This window comes from Ambystoma mexicanum, chromosome 11 (assembly GCF_040938575.1).
Source record: "Ambystoma mexicanum isolate Mex_15411 chromosome 11, UKY_AmexF1_1, whole genome shotgun sequence".
NCBI lineage: Eukaryota > Metazoa > Chordata > Amphibia > Caudata > Ambystomatidae > Ambystoma > Ambystoma mexicanum.
In genome coordinates, this window is record NC_090934.1 from 370797197 (window position 1) to 370820826 (window position 23630).

At 42.7% G+C, this 23630-nt stretch overlaps 1 protein-coding gene across 1 annotated transcript in view; it reads left to right on the forward strand.

The window, feature by feature from the left end:
- The window catches only part of RORA (RAR related orphan receptor A), a 318626-nt gene that overhangs the window by 257916 nt on the left and 37080 nt on the right, over nucleotides 1-23630 (forward strand). The window contains exons 5-6 of the mRNA XM_069623081.1: nucleotides 8635-8756; nucleotides 12002-12134. Coding sequence (XP_069479182.1) covers nucleotides 8635-8756; nucleotides 12002-12134 — 255 coding nt within the window. The remainder of the gene's footprint in view (nucleotides 1-8634; nucleotides 8757-12001; nucleotides 12135-23630) is intronic.

Here is a 23630-nt window from a genome sequence, read left to right on the forward strand (position 1 = left end):
CCGAAACTACGGGTAGAGGAACACATGCACGACTCCATCTTGGCCCTGGCTCAGAACTCCTGTCCTACCAAACCCAGGTAAAACTCTCACACTATTAATAGCCTCGCCTTTGTCATTTCCCGTCCCTATACTCATTTCAGCATGGAAATGCTCTTACAGCAAGCACCCATGCAACACCACAAGGGGTGACTGCTTTAGATAGCAACTGTCTTGTTTACATTTCTGGGCATGCACATAGCAAGGCATGTGAATGGGTTTTTATGATGTTGCACTCGCTGCAGGCTGTTGTGGGTGGGGCATTGGACCTCATTGCTGATATCCGGTATCCAGTTATATTTTCAAAAACAAATTTTCGACATGCCATTTTGTCGACACAGAAATGCCAGAAAAAAAATTCCGAATGTATTTTTTATTTTAGTTTCGTTAGTAAAAAAAAAAAAGTGTCAATAAAAAAAACAGGGGTTTGGGGGGGAAACCCCCATTAAAAGAAACATCTGAAATTCTTTTTTTTCGGCATTTTTGTGTCAACAAAATGGCAATTCGAAAATGTGACGTTCGAAAATGTCACTAAACCCTGCTATCCCTGTTTGGGACAGCATCAATATTCAAAACACTGGCTCTACAGAGATCTGTCTGTATTCCAGAATTGACCTTTTGGCATCCCATAGGTAGAATTTCATAAAACAGAAGGAACAGAACAGAAACTCATTAGTGGGTGGTGTTGAACACTATGCAGCTCAGTGTGGGAGGGGGGAATTGATTTGCCGGCTATCCGGAGATACTACTGTGCTTCACAACTTGTGGTGGCCAATAAGTGGCTTTACCAAGACCTTGGGCACTCTCATATTTGGCTTGGCTAGTACTTGAGCTTATGGGCTGTAGTGACCCACGTCATGTTCTTGTATTAACCAATGAACGAATGGCCTTCCTCCCCCTGCAAGACATTTTATAAGGCGACAGGGAATGTAACATGTGTTATGGGGTGGAGTGGCAAAGTCTTTGTCTTGGCACCAATATGTGGTAACATGGATGTGTGTTATTGGGGAGTTTGTGGAATTGGGATAGCAAAGGGGTGAAGGTCATCCAGGACGCACTTGGTGAAGGTTCAGTACTCCCGTTTCAGGATCTAAATAACCAATTTCACCTGCAGGCACATAATGTTTACATATATTTGAGATTGCAACATGCCCCATTTTCCCAGTTCAGTGGTCTATTGGACTTATCTGGGGAATCCCCTCTACAAGCTGATCAGGTGGAGGAGAGAGAGTCTTGTCACTCTCCCCTCAACCCTTTATAATATTATGAGGTATACATCCCATTTACTATACATGCTACATACTAAGTGTAAAGAGAATCCAGGCACACTCGCTGAGGAAAATTGCAGGGAAGAACCAAAGAGCCTGTGGGAAGGTTGGACTCTCCAGTAGTTTTAGGATTATACAATTCTGCCTCCACTGTTTGACAGAAACAGGTTCTTTCTTTCACTTACTATGGGAAAGCCCTCAGACTTCAGCTTACTGGGGAACTATGCAAAGCAACGTTGAGAGGATGACTGACCAACCACCGAAAAGGAACCCCAACTCGTTTTACGCATCCAGGAAGAACTCTATCTTTCTAGAAAACAATGGTTCCTATCCCCAGACATGGCTGCCTTCACAATGGATGTTGCAGTCAAATGGTCATGGGGTGGTATCCTGCTGGTATTAACTTGGAGTGAAGGACTTGATAGATGCATGCATTTAGAAGAGAGTATATAGATTTAGAGGTTGTTCCCAAAAGCATGCATAAATCTGGAGTAAATTGGTGGGAGCTGGATGAGTTTCCCCCATTATGAAGGCCGTGGGTTCAGGTAGCGTGGACTCTAAAAGATAACTTTCATATTGGATCACACATCTGACGGATTGGTGGGATGGAATGGTTTATTTCACTGTTACTGTTAGTCTGTAACTTTTGTGCATAGTTTCCAGACATTTTGTTGTATTTTTAAACATTTGTGCTATGAAAATATCTTATTATGAAGTCTTTAAAGTGGGAGGTATTTGAAAGAATATTTGGGTTTCTTTGCAAACTCGCAGGCAAAACATCCATCAACATTTAAGAAAGCCAAAGGACTGTGTACTATGTGATTTGGACATTTCATAGATTGTCTTGGTCCTACACTAATACAGAACAGGTTCCACGTTTTCCCCAATGGAGGGCAGCTTTTCAATAGTAAACGGACATAATAATGACCATTGCTTGTAAAGGATTTTCGCAATGTCTTGTTGATTACTGAATGTGCTGATGAGCTGGAGGACGGTACCAGCACTGAAGGTCTAATCTAATATTCAGAGATAGCTTGTCTGGTTTTGGGGACTAAGTAGAGGATTGCTGACTTTTTTTTAATCCACTTTAGAAAGAGCCTGACACATATTTGGAGTTGGAGTAACATTTGGCCCTATGTTGTAGCGGCTTGTTTTTCATATTGTTGTTTACATACTGTTTTAAGCGGAGAAGAATGCTATTAATTAAAAATGTGCAGATGTGCACTTGTGTGCAAAATCAAAATGAAAGAAGTTGTTTTAGTGAACTGTGGTGGCCAGTTGATCTCCATATGTAGAGTAAGATCAAAATGGTAGTGTTTTGGCTATAGAGCAAACTCAACTTGACATTAGCATTGTTTCCATTCAGATAAATCCACTTTTGGGTTCATCCAATGTGCCATCCCAAATCCAAAGCAAGTCTGTGTACTTCAGCCAGAGGAGCACCTATGAACTCGGATGTAAAACTTTGAACATGGCTATTCTTTGGACCGACCCACATTGGGAAAGATCTTTCTTCTTTATGAAGGGACAGGTCTGTGCATTCTTCCATGAGTCATACTTTTTCCAGTATATTGAACATACCTGAAAACTTGGAAGAGTATTGGGGCAATCCCTTCACACATTACATGATATGTCGCGCTTGGATGTCTGTCCGCACCTGTCATTTTCCTGCTTTCCCATTAGCAAGATTAAAGATTGTTGCTTGAACCTCTGACAACTATATTTCTTTTATCAGAAAGAGCTTGAGTTCTTCTAGAACAGTTTGCTGATAAGTCCATTTCAAGTAGGATTTTATTTCTACAACTGTTGTTTCAGAGCGTGGGAATGTATACGAGTATAAAAGTGTTGAAAATACAGAAACTGCATTGGTAATTCTTTTTTGGTTCTGTGCTATTTATTCTTGGTGAATGATTGTTATGAATCATAATAATTCTATCACATGCTTTGTTCTTCCCACATTGGGTTGCAAGTATTTGCCGTTTTGTGACACTCTTCGTATTTTACTTACTTCCATGTTTGTTATTTTTTTCTAGCCGCTGGTAACATTTCCCCGTATAGCCTGTTTGGATGCTATTTAAAGATTTAACTGATATTGCCTACTGCTTGTGAGTTCAGTCTTTGAAGTTCTTGCAGTGTCTGTAAATATGGGTTTGGTGTGCTTTGATCAGTTTGCTTGCACATTCTGTCATTTGCCCATGTAGATATGTCATAAGGGGAAGCTGATCCTCTATTTACTTTAATACATTCTAAAATGAGTGCCCAGAATACACTTTGGAATCTGGCAATTGTTACTCTGCTCACGATCGAAGGTCCATCTATTAGGTTTATGCTTCAAATTCTGATGTATCTGGAGTTCTTCAAAGTCACTACACCAAAAACAAGTTTTTATTTTGATTGAGGGACAGATTTCTTCAATCTCAGGACTGACCAGGCAATCTTTCCTGAAATACCTATTGCTTTGAGCAGAATAGAACATGGTTTTCCTTACACTGGGATGCTTTCTTCGCCAGATATTGATTAAGGCCAGTTTTACATCAAAGCTGTAGTCATTTCACATAATTCACGTAGATATTTGATTTTCCTGCTTTTCAAATATATATTCAATTCTGGTTTGAGTTCAATGCCAATCGTATAAGAGATGAATAACACCTCACTATTGAAATACATTTGCAACTCAATGATATGGAAACAATAATAATTCGTAGAAATTAACTACTGAATTTCTTCTATTCAGAATATGAGGACTTTCTTTTGGATACAACATTTTATATGATGCCCAATGCCTATGTGATTTATGAAGTAGGCCAATGTATATCACCAAAGTAGAAGGGCACTAACATTGGTACAGGAATCAACACTGAATGAGTATTTTATTTCTTATTTTGTCATGTATTCAGTCAATCGATTCAGCTTTATTTCAGAAAAAATGCATTTCCTCAAAAGCAGTGCATATATAAAATAAAAATGTTCATAGCAAAAGTAAAACCATGACAGGTGACAATTTAGAAGAAAACATCCAAGTACTGACCCATAGTTAATTCATGATATTTTCGGCCCTGATCCTTGTTTAAAAAAAACAAATGAATGCAGTTTTTTTCAAGTTAAGAACCATCTCAGTATGTTACATGGAATATCAAACTGCCCTATATTCTCTTAACACTACAATTCAGTCTTGAGAAACACATATCAGTGGTCGTTTGCTTGACACCTTGTTCCTTATATTTTGAATATAAAAAGAAGATGAATTAACTTGATTGTTCTTTGCGCTTTGCCAAAAGATATTAATTAATCTAGTTGGTGTTAACTATGTACAATAATAGTCCTGACAAAGACTTTCTGCTTTTGAAAGTTGAACAAAAGATGCCTCAAGGGATGTTACAGTCGAAAGATCAGCACCAAAAATGGGAGCTAAAGTGAACATCTTTGCATAATAAGACCTTCTTGCTTCCTTTGTGAGATATGGAACTACAAGTGTCATGATTACAAGTTAGCTAGCCATTCAAGAAGAGTGAAGACCTTGTCTCCTTCACAGTAAATTCTTGCGGTCCACACGTTAGCTGCCACCTCAGAATGTGTGAACTCTTGTACTAGCTGTCTGCGGGTGAATGCAGTTTGAATCCAGCCAGTGTCTCTTGTTGCTTTTGTGTACTCCAGTCACACTTTGGCTTACAATGTCTTTTGAATTTGTGGTTGACCTACTCAAGAATGTTGGTTTTGATGATGCTCTTCTGCTGACAGTCACCTTGATTACAACGCAGTTATGCTATTCCTACAATGTTCTGCTCATAACAGTGGTATTGGATCAAGTGACAAGGTTCTCCTCATGATTGATGGACAGTTTACACTCTATGCAGGCAGACCTAATGGGCCTCATTACGAGTTGGCCGGTCCGGAAATAAGGTGCTGGTAGCACCTTTCCGGACCGGCCAACTCAAAGTCTGCCAGTAGGCGCTCTGAATTACCATCAGGCCTGACCTGCTGGTAGATCAGGCCTCTAGTGGCAGATGAATGCCTGAATCACTGGCACCATTACTAACGGTACCAGTGATTCTATCAACCCCATCCCAAGGAGCCCTTTTGAACTTTGTGGAATGGGGAGTTAATGGCGTCTCTGCCACCTGTAATCTCCTGGTAATATCTGGATATCGGGCGGCAGAGACTATACGTTAGTTCCCCGGTATCCCAGCGTAATTACCGGGGAACTCAAATGAGCCCTACTGAATTCTGAATGTAATTCTAAATCAAACAGTGCAACAATTTTTCGCTGGCAACTTAAAATTAAACACATATGTTATAGGTTTACTGTGAATTGTCATTCCCATAGAGCAAAGTTGAACATTCCTTCTTAAAAAAATATGTATTATTTTGGACGATTACTTCGAGTAGTAGTACTCAAACTGTCATAAGTGTAGGAGAGGTCCAATATAAACACAGCAATTGTCTCATCACTTACTTACAGCAAATTGATTCTACAAATGTTGTGTACAGGGAATAGTAGAGGTCCAGAGCTGTTTGTATCTACCAAGAGGTGAACTGTATCTCCATGATATATGCTATGATATGACATTTATAACGCGCCTATACACAAGTATTTTATGGACCTTACAATTTCTGTCAAAATAATTTGGTGTGCTTCCAGTCATTAAAACTATATAGTCTGTTATGGTGAATCTCGAACTATACAAGCATATCCAAAGGCATCCATTAACATGTTATTTTTCAAACTGGCTCTGGCCTGTTTCTGTAATGCTCTACCTTCTAAGCTTGCAACAGAGATGACCAATTACAATGTCAAATGGATTTCGACTCCAAAATTGCAGCACATCCAATGAGACAGTTCCGCTCTGGAAAAAGCAGCTGTTAAGGCAAGTTACGGTTTGGAGGGATTCTGCTAGCAATTCCTTATGGAAATATTCAACTTTTCTTGCAAAACATACTCTATATTTTTTCCGAAGGCTGAAGACATTTAATTTACAAGCGATCTGAAATGTGAGGACTGAATCTGGTGAAAGCGAAGGTTAGCAGCAAGCAATAAAGACTACAATTCCTAGAGGTGGAGATCAATGAAACGTGAGGCTCTTTACATGGAGACCCACCATACAATGTCTGTGTTGCAATCTGGTTCCTTCACAAGGACTAATGAAAAAGCTATAAGTGGGAGCCAAAATCATGCAGTAAGCAGGAGTTGCCTCTACATAGCGTGCTGCAAATTTAACTTCCACATGGCATGCAAACTTTACCTATTTGTTCTTACATATGACTCAGTATGATTTAAATGCAATTTAGAGGTTTGCAAACACATTTTTATATGCATTCCCGAACAGTTGCATGCTCCTGGTAGATGCTGGTGTCCAGTCAAACAGGCTTTTCTAGGCTCCAAGCATCAGCTAAATAACTTCCAGCAATTTATATCCCTGTACCCTTCTTTGCGGCACCTGCATTCGGCCAACGCCTGTCCTCCCTTGGCGCAGCGCTGACTGCTGTATTTGCAATGTAGTTCCTTGCTGCTCTAATGGACTGCTCCATTGCTCCCTACAAACCACTCTTAACAGAGGTTTCCTACCAGAGTGTGATGAGCATATGTGGGTGGGGGGTGGAGAATGATGGGGAATAGAGAATGGCATATCTAGATGTTAATTGGATGCATGACATTACAAATGTCACATATTGTATGGCTAACCATGATATTAATAGCATGACTAACCATGTGTATGTTTATAGGCACTACCAGGATCATGCCATGTATGTTAACTATCAAATTACGAGGAGATTGCCAGGCTAGTCAGACCAAACTTTAAAGTATCTGTTGAGTATCACTGAAGGTCAACAAACAGTGTCTGAGAGGGGAAGGCTGTATATCTGCTTCAGGTGGAAGGCATTCCATCCTGTCATGCGGCACTCAACCTATAGGCATTCATAGAAGATAGAGTTGCATGTTCTTTCTGGGAATCACAGGTCAACTCACTCCACACCCCAAGTGGTCTTATGTAAGAGTAGTTTGCAGTAGCCATGGATATATCTACCACTGTTGATGCAGCATTCTGCATCTCGCAGACAATGGCATTAATGTCACTTGGTTGTTGCAAATGCCTTTCTGTTGTCACACGACAAATCCTGTGACCATCTTGTGGTCATTGGAGAAGGTAGTCCGCATAGTGTGGATGCAGCCGTGGCTGGGCCAGGCTTACTCTCTTTTCCAGGGCGGAAACCATAGAACACAGTCAGATTTGGAAAGGTCCCTGCGTTCATCATTGACGACATACAGTGTGCCACACCCCCACCATTTCTGGTTCTTTTGCTACTGCTGCACCTCAAGAAGCCAGTTCCAGTAGATGGTGGTTCTGGCTGATTACACAATGCATGTGTAAGGCAAGAAGGATTCATAGACTGCGAGTATGCACTACTGTCCTCGTGTTTCCCACTGTTCCAGTGGCCTGCCTTGGTCTATGCAGGATGTGGCGTGGATTCTACCTATGCACTATTATTTTATTGCACTGACATGTATTGGGAGGCCCAGTAGAGGCTATGCAAACTGTGTTTTGCAAATGGTGCAAGTTAATGAACCCCTTCTGTTAGCTGGCAGACATGAACAAACATGTGTCCATAGGAGGTTTTTACGCCAGTGCTAGGATTCCATTGGTGGCATAAACCCATGAAGTTGCCCACCTGCCCCATCTATCTTTTTTGTTCTGTTTGAAGGTTAGATCAATATGTGGGAATTTTGGGGCAGTATAAATCCCAAAGGCAAAAAGGGTATTTTGCTTGCAATGCCATCAAACACTGAGATGACATATGTACACTTCTTTGGAGTACAGATAGACCATTGCCAGAAACTCCAAGAATGAGTGTGGTTATACAGCTGAGACCTTTAAAAAGCAAATATATATTATACCAGGCAGCACCAAGATCACCCGGATGTCTCCCATGAGCTGAATTAATGTGTAAGGCAGCAGATGGGTTATGGGGCACTCGGCCTGCAGCGCTTTAGTGCAAGGAGATGATGCATGTGACACTGTGGGGTCGAGTCAGCAGCGTGGCACTGATTGGCACCGGGACGAGATGTGTCTGACCGGGTGGCAGGAACTGAAAAGTGGTGCCTTCCACCAGAGGCACTGACTATGTTTAATATACTTGCTAATGAGCTCTATTGTCCTACATATCTACTATCACCAGAAAGTGATCCATACGGTGTCACACGTTGTTACTTCTTGTTCTCATTTGGTTTAGGGTGGGGGTTGCCCTAACACCTTTTGTACTAACGCATTGAATGTGCTTTTTTGCATTGTACTGGAAACTTCTCCTCTACAGTGTGTTTTCTTCTGTCTTCCAGAGCATCTTGCCCAGAATATCTCGAAGTCGCACATGGAAACGTGTCAGTACTTACGGGAGGAGCTGCAGCAAATAACATGGCAGACCTTTTTGCAGGAAGAAATTGAGAACTATCAAAGCAAGGTACAGTTGTAGGTGAATGTTCCCAGCCTGTTCATCTTTCTGCAATATTGCCTCTTAGCGAGTACGCAAGCCGATGATTGTCCTCTTTGGTAGTGATGGGCACGTTTTCAGTTTATTCAGAACTCAACAATGCTACATTTCCGAACCTGGCTGATAAGTTTCACTTTGGGTTTTTGTTTTGCCTTTGGTTTAGCTTAAAAGTAACTAATCCCTTTAACTCTCTCCGTACATATGCCAGTGGAGTAACCCTAAATCGGGAAACCCTCCACCAAATTAGGTCTGCACAATCCTGCATCGGATACTGCTGATGGGGGCATCTTCATCAGGGGGTGCAGAATCTTCAAGCCTTGTTTCATTCTGTGGCTTATTCGTTTTGCACTTTGCACTTTGCAATCAAACTCAAATTCTGAACTGACTACTCTGGGATCATCATTGTCCTTAGGATCTGACAGTACCGCTTCTCACTTAAAGGAACCCACTCCTTCATCCCCAATCTCTTATGGTATGGTAATATTTATTTGTAAAGCGCCTATACACAAGACAAGTGTTTCAAAGCGCTCAAGGAGAGGGAACAAGGGGAAAAAACAGTCATTCAGAGCCCTTGGATTTCTGAACAATACAAGTCAACACAGGCAGAGTGGGCACATAACATACAATTAACAGTGTGGATAACAGCAAATAGGTCTGAGGACGATTCTGCCTTACAGGCATCCAATTAATATGGACATAGTATGCAATAGTGATGAACACAAGAAGTCATTTAAACTTGAAATATTTGAGCTATATTTGCTCCACAATTATGAAGTTGGTTTCAATGGATAAGGACTGCCTGTGGGGAACCCGTGTGCTGCACAAAGGGTTTGCTTTCACTGGTCGTGCTCCTCAAGCCGCAACACAATGAACACTAATCCAGTGCGGTTTCACGCAGTTCATTAAGAGTACTCCCCTTACACGGTTACCTTCTTCATTGTCAAAGATCTTTATTTTGACTGCTTTACTTTTAATGTTACATTTCTCATGTTCTGTCTTGCTTTTGAATGGGTATTAATTGATCATATGCATAGTATGGGGACAAGATACTTGGTAGACATTCTGAATGCTCTAAATTCAGATAACTAGAGGGAGCATTGACTGAAAGGGCCAACCAAAGGTTAACCTAAGCTTATGTGCAGCAAACCGCAGATATCCATTCAGAGGTACAGTCCATGACTGAGACAGATCACACAGTGCTCACTTTCAGAATTCAAAACTGCCAATCCTCCTCAAGAGAAGACCCGCCCAAGCTCTTCCCCTTTATGCACATCAAAATGTCAAAACATTTGACCTATTACGTATACAACATTCTGTGCAGTACCAGGGGATTTAATCTTGCAAAAGAAAGTTCTGGTTGCACTACACTCATACATCATCTATGTAATGTACCTCTATGGGAACGCGATCGCAGAGGACTCTCAATGGTCTGGTGCCGGCTTCATCCCGAGGGGGCTTAGGACCCTGGACGGGCTTTTATGGTGGATACTGTTCCTGAGGGCATTTTGCCTCCTAGCAGACCACAGTCCGAGGCCTCCCAAGCTTTGCTCACTGAGCAAACACCTGTGGGCCCTAAGAGCCCTGCGGTAGCAGTAACCCCCCTTTTCTCAGGAATTTGGCACTCTGGCTCATTAAGTCCTAGAAATTGGCCTTTTTGAAGCTTCCGTGCAGATGCATGCTAATTGTCAGGGAAGCGCGTAAATGAAATGCATGAACTGTATACTTCAAAAAGTGGAAGAGATGTGTTATCTATAGTAACAATAACACAGTCAGACCTATTCAGCGCAGCAGAACATGTATGCTACCTGCTTTATTTGTTGGATTCAGGGCTAGTGTACACTTCCAGCATTTGCACATGACACCACAAGGTCATCTGTACCAAAGCATTGTTTTCAACTGTCCCTTCTCCACACACCCCACCCAAATAATAACACTGCTTGCTAATCTATGAATAGCATGTGACTCTAAACCAATTTACAAACCCCAGAAGACAAACGTAACTTCCCAGTAATAATCTGTCTGGAGCTTGCATCCGTTCAGTATCCCACGAAGCGTCCTTTCTGTGAGTAGTTTTTAAAAAAACGAACAAATGAACTCAAGTTAAGTGGAACTCATGGCTAGATAGTGCCCACACTCTACAACATAATAGTCACCCCTAACGGAAAACAAACCATCTGAGGGTTTCAACTGAAGGAGCATCAGGCTTACCAGCCCATCCAGTAAAGGGATAGTAGGCCAGAAGCTCTCCTGTTGACCATACTTTTGCTTTGGAAGTAAACCTCTTGTAATACTCGAGATTTAACAGTTTAATGTAGACTGTGCATAGCATGTGATTATGACTAGATATATGCTGCAGAATGACTATTCCTGTGTGCGTTATGTTTGTCATATAGCTTTATTAAGTACTGTTTTCATTTTTTTCCTATTAAGATGATCACATGTCTACATACAGAAGTGTTTTAACTATCCACAGTACATGACCCAAAATATCAATGCTCTGCATGGATGTCTGTTCAATTCACGCGAAATCAAGCCATTCGCCTTAAAATGACAAGGCAAAGGATGAGGAGCTGTCCTTCTGACACAGTTACTCTATAACTGATCTGAGGGCAGCCTTGAATTCAAGGGCACAGAGTTGCCTAATTGTCCTTGCACCTGTTTCCAATTGCCTCTATTAATTAATTTGACAGAGTAAAAATAGAACATTTTTTCAAATGGTATTGCCAGATCCTGTCAGTGTGGTGTCTGCAAAGGCAAGCAGGTGAATCTCTGATAGACACAGTTACAGGTAATTGATGAAGAGCCTCCTGTGCATTGAGTTGCTGGAGAGGGGCTTTGCTAAGTTCAATCATGTCCCCAGCATTTGAGACCAGGTTTGTGTCTTAGTAGGGTAAATCCTGTTGGCCCTCATTCGGTGCCCAGTAGCTTTCTTTCATGGCAATGACTTTCCAGGTCACAATAGGCGACTTCGAAGATGTGTATGAGGCAGGCGGTCCCCATTGCATGTTCGATGGCTATTAACAGCAGTGCTGAACTACTAGTCACTACTAGCGAAACATACCGTTAGTATGTGTGGTTGATTTTTAGTCACTGCACACCTACCCCCATCCATGTCCTTCCGGTGTGTTTGGTGTAGGCACCGGCCAATGGGCTACTCAGAACGTCATCATGCCTCCTCTTTTAACCTGACCAATGTCTACTCTTCTTTTTTACAGCACAGGGAGGTGATGTGGCAGCTGTGTGCAGTAAAGATAACCGAAGCCATTCAGTATGTGGTGGAGTTTGCCAAACGCATCGACGGGTTCATGGACCTCTGCCAGAACGATCAGATTGTGCTTTTGAAAGCAGGTACGCGTGGCCTGAAGGTGGCAGTGTGCGCATATCAAATACTTGGATTTGTACGCTCCTCCCAACCTCATATAAACGGAAATCCTCCAGCGGATGCGGGTGCCATTTTGTATTTCTTCTTGGGGCAAAATATGCAGAACTGAATAGTTGGCTGAGTCTTTTTTGTACCTCTTGTATTCAAAACTTGGGAAACCACTTCACGACGCTGGGGTACACCTAGTAATCCAGTTTTTCATGAAACCTGAAAGTACTGGGAATGCCCAAAACCTTAACACAATTTCCTTGAACGTAATCAGCATTCCTATGTGGTCTTCTTTTGACCTCCCATCTCAGCAAAATTTCACTCTGGTTTATCTGTTTAGTAGAACGCTTCATAATGTAATAGCAGTTGTGTCGCTTGAGTTGACGGTGGTTTCTTAGATGGAGGAGCTCACCATGTTCTCTAGATTAGTGCCCAGTCGATCCCTTCAAATGGAACACGTGCCTCTGGCATGTCTTTGTTTTCTATTTTAATTGGTGTTTCAAAAATGTACATACATTTTTAGTGGTTGTTTGCAATGTGCCCTTCCAACACGAGGTCGCTTCAAAAGGTGACCCCTATTTAGGCAAATTATCAACAGGGTAATACAATGTCCTTCATGAACCATATTGCCTAGGTTTTAGAAGCATTGTAACTAGTAATTTTCCTGCCTAACATCTGACACACACCAGACTAGTTACCCCAGTGCAACTGTGAGCAAAGCATGCATCTATGCAGGCAGGATTGCAATGTGGTAATGCGCTCTGTGGGTGCTGCCTCTGACATAGCAACTCTAGGTAAGCTAGAGCACTACATCCGGGCTACTTTATGGCATCAGTAGAGTGGAGTACCAAGTCCCCTTATTGACTGGCAACTCGTGGCTGCATCTGTGCAAACCTCTATGCCTTTGAATTTAGGCACAGGTGCCCAGTAACTCAAAGAATGATGCTTGTCGGTTTCTTTAGTACACATTGTTTTTTTCTCTGCTAACAAACTCTTGCCGTTAACATTGGGCTATACAAAAAGAAAGCCACTCTCAAAAAGTGAGGCTGAGGGTCAGGCACATCGAAGCAAACAGATTTTCCGTGATGTCGCCACAAACCTACCGAGAAGGAGCAAAGCTGAGCAGATGAAGCTACAGCCTGTATTAGTAGGAGGCATACACATCCATCTACTGAATCACTTTTTTGGGGGCAGAATCTTATTTTGGGGGTTCTAGCTCCTTGTTTTGTAGCGTCAATGCTTTCTTGATGTTTCTTTTGTTGCTAGAGCGGGTACTTCAGCACCCTGGCAGTGTGCAGGAGTGGTCTGGGAACCAAAAGAGGCCCTGGAAATAATTCTCAGAGTGGCTCCATATCACACTTTTTCACAAGGCCAACCCTTTCCCTATGAGAAAAAGTGGAAATACCATACAAAAGAGGCCCAGGGTGCAGAGACCTACCAGAACATTTCTACAGTTCGCTATAGGCCCGTCCACCCCTGGCAGTGTGACCCTTTTCTGATGGGCTGCCATAAGTAGCCCAACTGGCTACCAGGGCAGCCTTGATTTGTAAGCATCCCGTTTTGGTTTCCTTAGTGATTGTTTAACCCTGATGGTGTGTTGTGAACTAGGCTGGTGGCAATTGTCATTTAATTCTGCCTACACCAAGTCTGTTCCCACTTTGCCTTCTTTACTAGCCCAATGCACCTATACGGTAGCAATTGGAGTACTTGGATATTTCTTTTAAGGTCTGCTCCCAGATATTTCGTTTTGGGCCATTCCTTTGATTGTGCAGCTCATAATGGACAAAATGGTTGTTTTGCTGACATGGGATCATCCTGAGAACATAAAGGCTCCCTCGGTTGGGGTTTAAACTAGTAGAGTTCCAAGTCCCCCCGACTTTCCAGTCTAAATTCAGTGTGGGAGTTCCTGTGAGCTTGGCTGTTTTTAGGACCAGCCTGATTGGCAAGCTACCAAAACATTTGTTTGCCTGCCTGGAGTGTGATTGATGAGCTGGCTTAGGCCACCCATTTGTGAGTGTATCTTCACTGAGATGCCAAGTGCATTCCCTAAGACCCATCCCTGAAGTTGTGGAAGCCTGCTGCTGAAGATGGAATTGGGACAACTTTTCTAGGTGGTCATCCCCCCCCGATGCCTCCCTCCAACACCCTCTGACCAATCCCCACTACTCTACGCATCATCAACAAATATACCCTGACATCTGCCCCCCAAATGCTGAAGGAAAAGGCAGTGAAAAAGCCACATTGAGTTGGGCAGATACTGCTGCAGATGAGCTGCTTCCGAGTTAGCTTGTGTGCCCATACTGGCTGGACCCTGGCTCCTTTGTCATTGCATTCTGCTTCTTCCTTTTTGAAGGAATCCGGTCCACACCTCTTCCTTTGATTCATACTGATTCATCCTGAGAACATAAAGGCTCCCTCGGTTGGGGTTTAAACTAGTAGAGTTCCAAGTCCCCCCGACTTTCCAGTCTAAATCCAGAGTGGGAGTTCCTGTGAGCTTGGCTGTTTTTAGGACCAGCCTGATTGGCAAGCTACCAAAACATTTGTTTGCCTGCCTGGAGTGTGATTGATGAGCTGGCTTAGGCCACCCATTTGTGAGTGTATCTTCAGTGAGATGCCAAGTGCATTCACTAAGACCCATCCCTGAAGTTGTGGAAGCCTGCTGCTGAAGATGGAATTGGGACAACTTTTCTAGGTGGTCATCCCCCCCCATGCCTCCCTCCAACACCCTCTGACCAATCCCCACTACTCTACGCATCATCAACAAATATACCCTGACATCTGCCCCCCAAATGCTGAAGGAAAAGGCAGTGAAACAGCCACATTGAGTTGGGCAGATACTGCTGCAGATGAGCTGCTTCCGAGTTTGCTTGTGTGCCCATACTGGCTGGACCCTGGCTCCTTTGTCATTGCATTCTGCTTCTTCCTTTTTGAAGGAATCCGGTCCACACCTCTTCCTTTGATTCATACAATATACCTCCTTGTTCTCTGGACTGGCTGTTCCTCCATGGTACATCTTGTTTCTTTAGTTCTGCCTCCATGGTAAAAAGGTGCCTAAAGGTGGAGAGTCTTCATGGCCTGGAGGTCGAGTGACTTGCTGCTGCTATGCCTCAGCTCAGTCATTGGTATAACCTGAGTCACCTCCGACTGTTGACACTGTTGTGTGACCACTGCCCCAGGCAGGCCCCTTCTTCTCCCTTGAGCTGACGTGTAACCTTGGTCCAGTTCCTACTTGCTCCTGTAACCTTTGTGGCTGGTCAGTCTTCTGCCTTGTGAATTGTCCCACCAGGTTTATTCCTCTGTGTTCCTATTCTCATTTGGATCCATGCTGGGTTTTGGTCTTGAGTCCCTCTCTTCAGAGCCCCAACCATCACTAGCCAGACCTAAACGTACACCCAAACTCACCTATACACCTGTGGTTCATGTACTAAATGCTCCTCAACAAGCATCATGAGTACTTGTTCCTGGGTCCTGGGATCCTGTCCTTAGAGTTGGTTCCACCTGCAGGGGTTCGCTGGGTCCAGTAGTAGAGCGATTTTGAGGTCCAATGTTCACCTCACAGTTGATATGTATTGGCTGCGGTCGTCTTTGTGTGCTTTCTGCAACCAGCTCTTCCCCGCCTGCTAGTCTATAAACACTGGGCTATAACCATTCTTGGGGGTCCCCTCTGGTGTCCCCTGTGGCTGGTTGTCCAACCCACAGCAACTGCATGGTAAAAGGAGAACTTAACTGACTTTTTGGATTTGGTGACATTGTTTCTTATGGGAGAACTTTTGAAAGCTTCTTAAACTCCTCCAAAATGACTTGATTAAAGTACTTACCTGAACTGATATTTTTCCCTGGTCCCCCAAATTGCATGAGACTTTTTAGAGAAAAGGCTATCATTTTAGAATACGCCAGTGATTTACTATTGATTTTAATATAATAAATGAAATAAGTTCACTCTATATCACAGAAAGTATGCTAACCACTAGTGGTGATATTGTGTTGGTTTCTAAAGATGAACTGGGACCTATTCAGGCTCAGTACTGTCATTCTAATTTTACTTACTGTCTGTTGGCCATTTGGGCCTGTTTCCTAAATTGTCCAAATCCATTCCTTCCATCCCTTTTAGGACGTATATAGTCCTAATGACTACTTTGTTAGGTTTCGACTTCCATATTATATAGTTAATTTCCTCTTGGGAGGACACTTCCACTCAGTGCCTGCTATGAGCTATCGGTATCAGGTAATATTATCCCCACCAATAATATTGCCATAAATATGGTCTGGGTGTAAGGCTGAGGCAATATTATTAGTGGGGATAATTTATGTAGTTAATGGGACAGGGGTTTGCGTGGGTGTCCCCTGCTTCATTAAAAAAAAATGATGGGCGTTGCAGGGGTGTCCCCCGCAGGTTCCATGGCTTAATATTGCTGCAAAAATATGGCGATATTCTTGTATGGCAATATTTTTGCAGGGATATTAACACATGGAACCGAGCCATCTTACTTGCTTTTTTCATAAACATCAATAAGATCTATTATTCTGCTAAATGGTGTCTGCCTTCTCTTCTTTCATTTATTGCCTGGGGAATACACAGAGCCACTCATCAATTTAGATCTGAGCTTGGGGCTTTTGAAATCTACATAAATCATGATGCATTAAATTGAAACATACCTGCAGAATAGTTCTGATGGGAGATGGGGTGAAAATATTTTTAGACAGTAATGTTTCTCAGCAATACGTCATCAAATTAACAGAAGCAAATCGCCCAAAATGCTTGTGAAAGGAACTAAAGTGGTTGGAGAAAATCAGTTGACACAAAGAATTTGGTGAACAGCAGGATCTTCAGTTTCTTTAAAAATAGGTGGTGATTGCAAACGGATCATGATTCCGGGAGCATGTACTGCATCATTGGTATCCGTGTGCTAAGCATTCATCCCTTAACTAAAAATACAGAAATGATTCTTGATACCTAGGAAACGATAGTTACGTGGACACTACTTGGAGGAGAATAATCCATTACAAGAATATCAGAGAGGAGAAGATATTAAACAATTAATTGTAAGGTCAGTATTGAGGATACCATATATGGAAAATAATTCACAGCATAATTATTAAAAAGAGAACAACCGTGAGGATTTTCAATACTCCAGTATAAGGACATCAATAAGGACACCCATTCAAGCTGATATTTACTTAAGAAAAAGGATACCAACTGGTAATCATGAATGAGGATTTGATTTATATAAAATGAAAGGACTAATGCAACAATAAATAATCTGCAACTATTCCATTCAGTGCACAATCTCAAGTAATAAGATATCCCAACAAAAAACTGCTGACCAAGAAGGACATGCATTTATGAGCTACAAGGTTTACATACTGTTGTCAAATTAATCCTCATTCGACTGGGAGGTTTACATGCACTTCATTTATTAGTGTTATATTGCGAGTGGTTTTCCTAATCAATGTATTTTTTTCTCTTGATCTAACACTTTAACTTCTATTTTGTTTTTGGCGCAATGTTTTTTTTCTAATTTCAAAATAAACTTTTAAGAATTTCAAAATGGGCAGATGTAGTTTTTGCAGAAAAACATCCAGAATTAACTATAAAAAAAACATGCTATGGAAGGGAAGTGCTCTAGGGGGGTGTACAGCTGCATCTTATTAACCCTCAGCTTAGTTACTGTAGGAGCGTCTATGTTGTTTTTCCAGATTATTCCCAGGTGAACAACCCCAGTGTGTTTGAAATTATGCAGATATAGCACCAACCCCTTCTAGCTTCAGGCTAGTGCCAAAAAGTAGTCATGGGATGTCCGGCTCTTTACAAATCATAACAGAATCATACACAGGGAAATATTTTTCACTATTTATGTACACAAGATTCACTTTCAAATTGATGGCCAGCCATAAATGCATTTGTGCACTGGCACTTTACTTTGATGAATACATTAATGAGTATATTGGAAAATATCTTTGGGTTCTGTTTGTTTCAAATGATGTTCATTTGAAGACCTAAAAGACATCTTCGGTCTTTGCAAGGTTGCAAAGGACAAATGCAAGGCTGCTAAACACTACCAACGCCTCAGTAGCTTGTGGACTCCTTAACCCAGTAGAACACTGCTTTATCACCTCTGAGGCATATACCTCAAGCTGCGGCCAACAGCAGAGGAGCAGAAAGTATGCCCTTCTGTCAAAGATCATTATTGTACACAATTGGGCTTAAATTAGAACCCTGAACAACATGGTCTCCATTGATCTTCTACAGAATCACATATCCGAGATTGGGTGGCACATCATTTGTCTTGAGAATTATCGTGCCACAGGAATGCGCATTATAATGATTGTGCTACATTATTACATTTTATGTGCTCATACAAGTTACGTTGCCTCGGTACTTTCCCGTTGCTTATAGTACCTCAGTGTTCCCATTAGTTACTAGTCTTTTCTCTATTGCAGTAGGTCATGTTGTGCACTGATGATTCTGGTACAGTGATTGTGCTTCTCTGCCTACCACCGTTCCTCCGGTGGTCCGCCCTAACTGCTCTTTCAAAATAGAAGGTTATAGTAGGCAGAAAGATTATGACGCTTATGACGCTCTTTTTGTTTTCCAAAAACATATAGGGTTGGTGCAAAAAGGTGTACTGGGAATGGTGCCTTAGTTTAGCTATGGTTTATTGACATGGTCGGCCCAAAATGATTTTTGCTTATCCTATGTCAGCGGCTTCATTAGAAGCAGGGGGATTCGGGGGAGCAGAGTGCAAGAGATACACACAAAAAGTTAGAGGCACTGGGTTTGTCCACAGGGGGGGGAAGTAACATTGTGCTATTACAAGGACCTACTGAAGCTGTTTAATGCTGAATGGTCCCCCTCTCATCCTCCTAATGATCAGAGATGTGCTTCTTGTGTGTCAGTGTGTTAAATTCGAGGACGGGATTCATAACCAAATTCTTTTTGCAGCAAGTTATCATCTCTCATTTTTAAATGAACAAATGGGTACCTTAGCACATCTTCCACATGAGGTGGCCTTGCAGCACTAACTTGGACAAGGAGCTCTTCTCATGCAGCAGAGACTGCAATCCTGGGAAATTGGCGCCCGAGACTGATGTGCAGACGGGATGCAAGCAAAGTTTCACAATGGGCGCCATGGCTCGGTCAAAGCCATGTGGCAGTGACGACTGAGAATACAAGGAATCCAAAAGCACAGAAACCAATGGGAGGCAGGAGTAGAACATTTATAAACCAAGGTGTATAATGGCAAAGTTGAAAACAGTTTGGAACTCGCCGGCCAAAAACTTGTAGGAAGTTGTACGTTGGAATGTAGCTGCGAGCTCTGCAAAACATCACAATAAGCAAATTCGCCCATCAGTACAGAAGACTGCCCCCTTCCTTGCAGTAGCCGTGAAGCAGTTGTGAATTCCAGCAAAGTCAAGAAGCAGGAAAAGTCTCTGAAACCTTTTGCCAATTCTGAGAAATGCAAATGTTAATAAGCTTCTGAAAAACGGAACCAACAGAACTATCCAATGGCACGAAGAAAGAGATACAAAATCCTTCCCAGACATCTCGTTACATTTGTCTTATTGACTTCAGTAAGTCACAGCACGTAGTTCTGGAGACCCCATTTGGACAAAAAACTCTTTTTCGGATAGAAATATGTCATGGTCTGGCTCCCAAAATATGGGTCCGTTGAGAGCTGTGTGACATGCAGTCCACTGTTAGACACTGCTAGTAAATATACAATAGTAATATTGTAGGCAATATACACATTTCAAATGTCACTTTTGCAAGTTTATTTCCTTTACTTTAGTCTCATTGTAAGTCGAGTAGAGTAGACGGCTGCAAGCAAATCGATGTGCCTTTCTTTGTACTCGCAGCGAAGGCAAAGTAAAAGCAAGCCTTGGCAATGCCAACTATTTGGGCTTTTGTGTAGGTACGGGAAAGGCACTTGCTGGGCACTGCAGTAGTGCAAAATGGTGCGAGTACATGAGCATCTAATAGCAGTGGCTGGCAAATGCCTAATACATATTGTAAGGAATCGAGAGTAAGACTCGGACACAGTTTCAAGATGACCTATAACTTTTATTTTCAAAATAACAGGGTTGGGGAAAATCCTGTCTATCCCTAATCGTAAGAGGGGTTTCCCTGCCTCCACAAAACTAAGGAACATCTGCATCAGGATGTTAAACAAAAGAGCGTCATCCGTGCTATGTCCAAAAACCCTAATCTGACCCTTACACTCTAAACTTAATATAATGAGCACAAGGGGATTTCTATAGACTATGCTTTTGTAGCCTTCTTTCAGAGTTCCAAAAATATAAAGTTTAAGGTGTAGAAAAGAAAGAAATAAAGTCCCACCAGGAAAAGGCTTTCTCCCTTCCCCTGTGTTTCTTCGTATCCTTCTGTCTCTATCTGGTGTCTCCGGATAAAGTTCCACAAAGTTTCACTATTCAACAAAAGAGGGGTTCCTTCCCTGTGTTTTTTGCTTTACAAGTTACACAAGAACAACTTCACCCTTGAGCTATTCTTTCTTTAGGCATTAATGCTTTTTATGGAAAAAATCCTCTTTTCCCTTGTATTCCTTCAACCTTCAATGCTTTAAGTATTCACAATCTTAAATTATATGAATCTTTCCATGTATTTCCTTTACATGTATTTTGCTCTTTAATTCACAATTTCAAGGGGATCGGCCTTTCCTTGCATCTCATGGGGAGGTGTTTTGGGTGGTGAGGGGCAGTAACTGGGTGGGAATGGCCATAGGGATTATGCCTGGATTAGTTACCTGTATTCGTCTTTACTTCTAGCCCCACTCTTCCTCATCCTAGTACTTACCTATGAGGCAAGGTGCCTCATATATCAGCACTGGGACGAGGAAGAGGGACATGGAGGTAATTCTGGGCCGATGTGTTGATTTCGAGGCTTGGGCAGGGGGTGGATGTATAAGGGGTGTGTGGGAGGGGTGGGGATTGTACGATAAATCATAATGTCAATCCATCTTCAGGCAAGAGAGGCATTTTGTTGCAGCCAGTCTAGTCATTTCTTAGTTTGGCTTGACTTACTGCTTTACTGTAATATGTTAGTATGTGTCTAGACTGGTATATAATGTGCAGCCATTTGGACATGTTTTCATTGTGGCATAGTGTTAGGGAGGATTCTCTCTTTAGGCTGAATTTCCTAACCTAGTGAGTCCCCCAGCAGATTTGCTGGATTTCAGGAGTTTGTTTTTTTCCTCCTGCCAAGAGTGAGACTCTTTTCCTCCCACTCTTGGACTTGATTAATGGTATTCCTTTGACTGGTAATGTGTTTTATGGGCTATGGGGTCCTTTACTCCATAGGGTCTCATGTGTTTTTCCTATGTGTGTTACACAGCACCCTCCGTGCAGTAACACAGGGGTGTCATAGTGACACCCCACCATAGACTTCATACCCTGGGACTGACTACTGTCTCCCAGGGCATGTAAAGTCACCATTGGCTTTACTAGTCCCAAATTATGAACAGAAACCAGTACAAACCATCATATTGTGGACGTACTGGTCGGGGCAATTCGATTGCCCCGGGGTCTGTTAGTCGAGGGGGCACTTCTCCGTCCCCCCTGATCGAGTTTTGGCTGGTGGCAGTGGAAACTACTTTTTATATTCGACCGCGAATATTTTCCTATGGGATTTTCCCATTGTTCGAGGCTACCAACTTTAATTATTTAATTCTCATAGCCTCGAACATACCGCCGGTTTATTTAATCAATATTAAGTCTCCGGTTGGTATTTTTTGCCAAGACTCGATTCTAAAATGGCGTTTGTGTTCTCTTCTGTGACTCCAACCCAAGTCGAGCCCTTTGTTCCACTTTTTTGGCAGGCTTCTCCACAGAAGCCTCCAAAAGTGGTGCCACTCTGTCTGGGTACCACAGGGGGTGTGGGAGGGGTAACTCAGGTGGCACTCTTGTGTGATTGGGCCAAGTGGTGAGCCGGCCGGCTCACCACGTAGCATGTTTGAGTGACAGCTAGGCTGAGTGAATGGGGGTTTTCTGCATAAAAGCAGGGCTTTGGGGACTGAAACTTCAGAAGTCACCACAGGACCTGAGAATCCGACGAGGGAGAAGCTGAGCCAACCTACCACGATGACACCGGTGGAGCCCTGCAGAACCGACTCACCACTTCCCGACGACAGAGAAGATCTCCCGGCTGGAGAGGCTTCTTCCCCTGACTGGTGGGCACAACCAGTTTTCCTTTCTTTCTTCGCACCCCAGCCCGGTTTGTGGTCGAATTGCCGGATAGCCACTCACCACTGAACCGCGAATCACCGGACCGCTCCTTGTACCTGAGAAACTCTGCGGCTGGCTTCTTCCCTGGCAGTGCAACGGACTCCTGTCTTCCTCCACGACGAGATCCCCTCTTCCCCCGGACGAAGCACCGACTTGCACCCGCTGCCAGGAACAACTGCCCCCGCTGGAGCATTCGCACCACTTTAAGTTACCGTGTCCGCCAGGCCTCCCTTTCTAAAGATTGCTACAAGGTAATAATAACTCCTTAACCTTCTGGACTGGGCTGGCGGCCTTGACCCTCTAACTGGTCCCTTTCTGTGGTCCAACTCCTTTTCTTTACAAGACTTTTGTGCACCGCAACCGTGTGACCTTGGACACATTTCGTTTGGATCCTCTGAAAGTGGATCCGGCCTCTTGAACTCGAACTTCACGGTTTTACTTTGCCTTCCTCTCTTGTTGTGTTCTTGAAAAAGTGTTGGGATCTGTTTCAATGTGTTCTCTGCTTTTCTCTCCCTTTTTAAAACGAACTATTAGAGTGCCATCTACGTTAAGCGCTCACCGCTGTCTGAAAATAAGTGGGGCTTTACTTAAGACTTGTCTAATATTCTTTTAAGGGAGTGTATATCTTTTAGTGACCGTGTTTTTGAATTGCTTACTATTAGTGCCTGTGTGTTTTTCTAGATGTGGTTTTAAATAAATAATTATATCTCTTTTACACCAAGCCCTGGTCAGTGTTTACTTGTTCTATTGTGTAGTCTTCTTGAGGGAAGTCTGACTGCTCAGCCACAGCTACCAAGTGAATCTGTGTGGTACAGACTGCTACCAAGTGGGTTTACTGCCAAACACCTGTAGTCCTAAATCTTTTGCAGTGGTCCCAGAGGGAACTGCACAGGTTTCTGCCTAACACATAGCATTTTTAATAGCAAAGCATTACAATAATTAAATCATTAATGTTCCTGTGCACTGTTGGCAACGTGCATGTATTGGATTTTTTTGTCTGGTGTTATCCTACAAAACAACTGCAAACGCTCTGGCTTTTTAGCCAATTTTTCTCAGAAAGTGTGCTGTATAAAGCATTAAAACACATAGTTCTAGTACAGTGTGCGACGTACCGCTGAAGCAACGCGCTTGTGCGTATTGCACAAGCGTGGTAATCTAGGCCAGCCCAGAGTGTGGTGCGACCCATGATCTGTTGCCAAGCTGGGGGGGCGGGGGTTCAGCATTGCGCGCAGGGG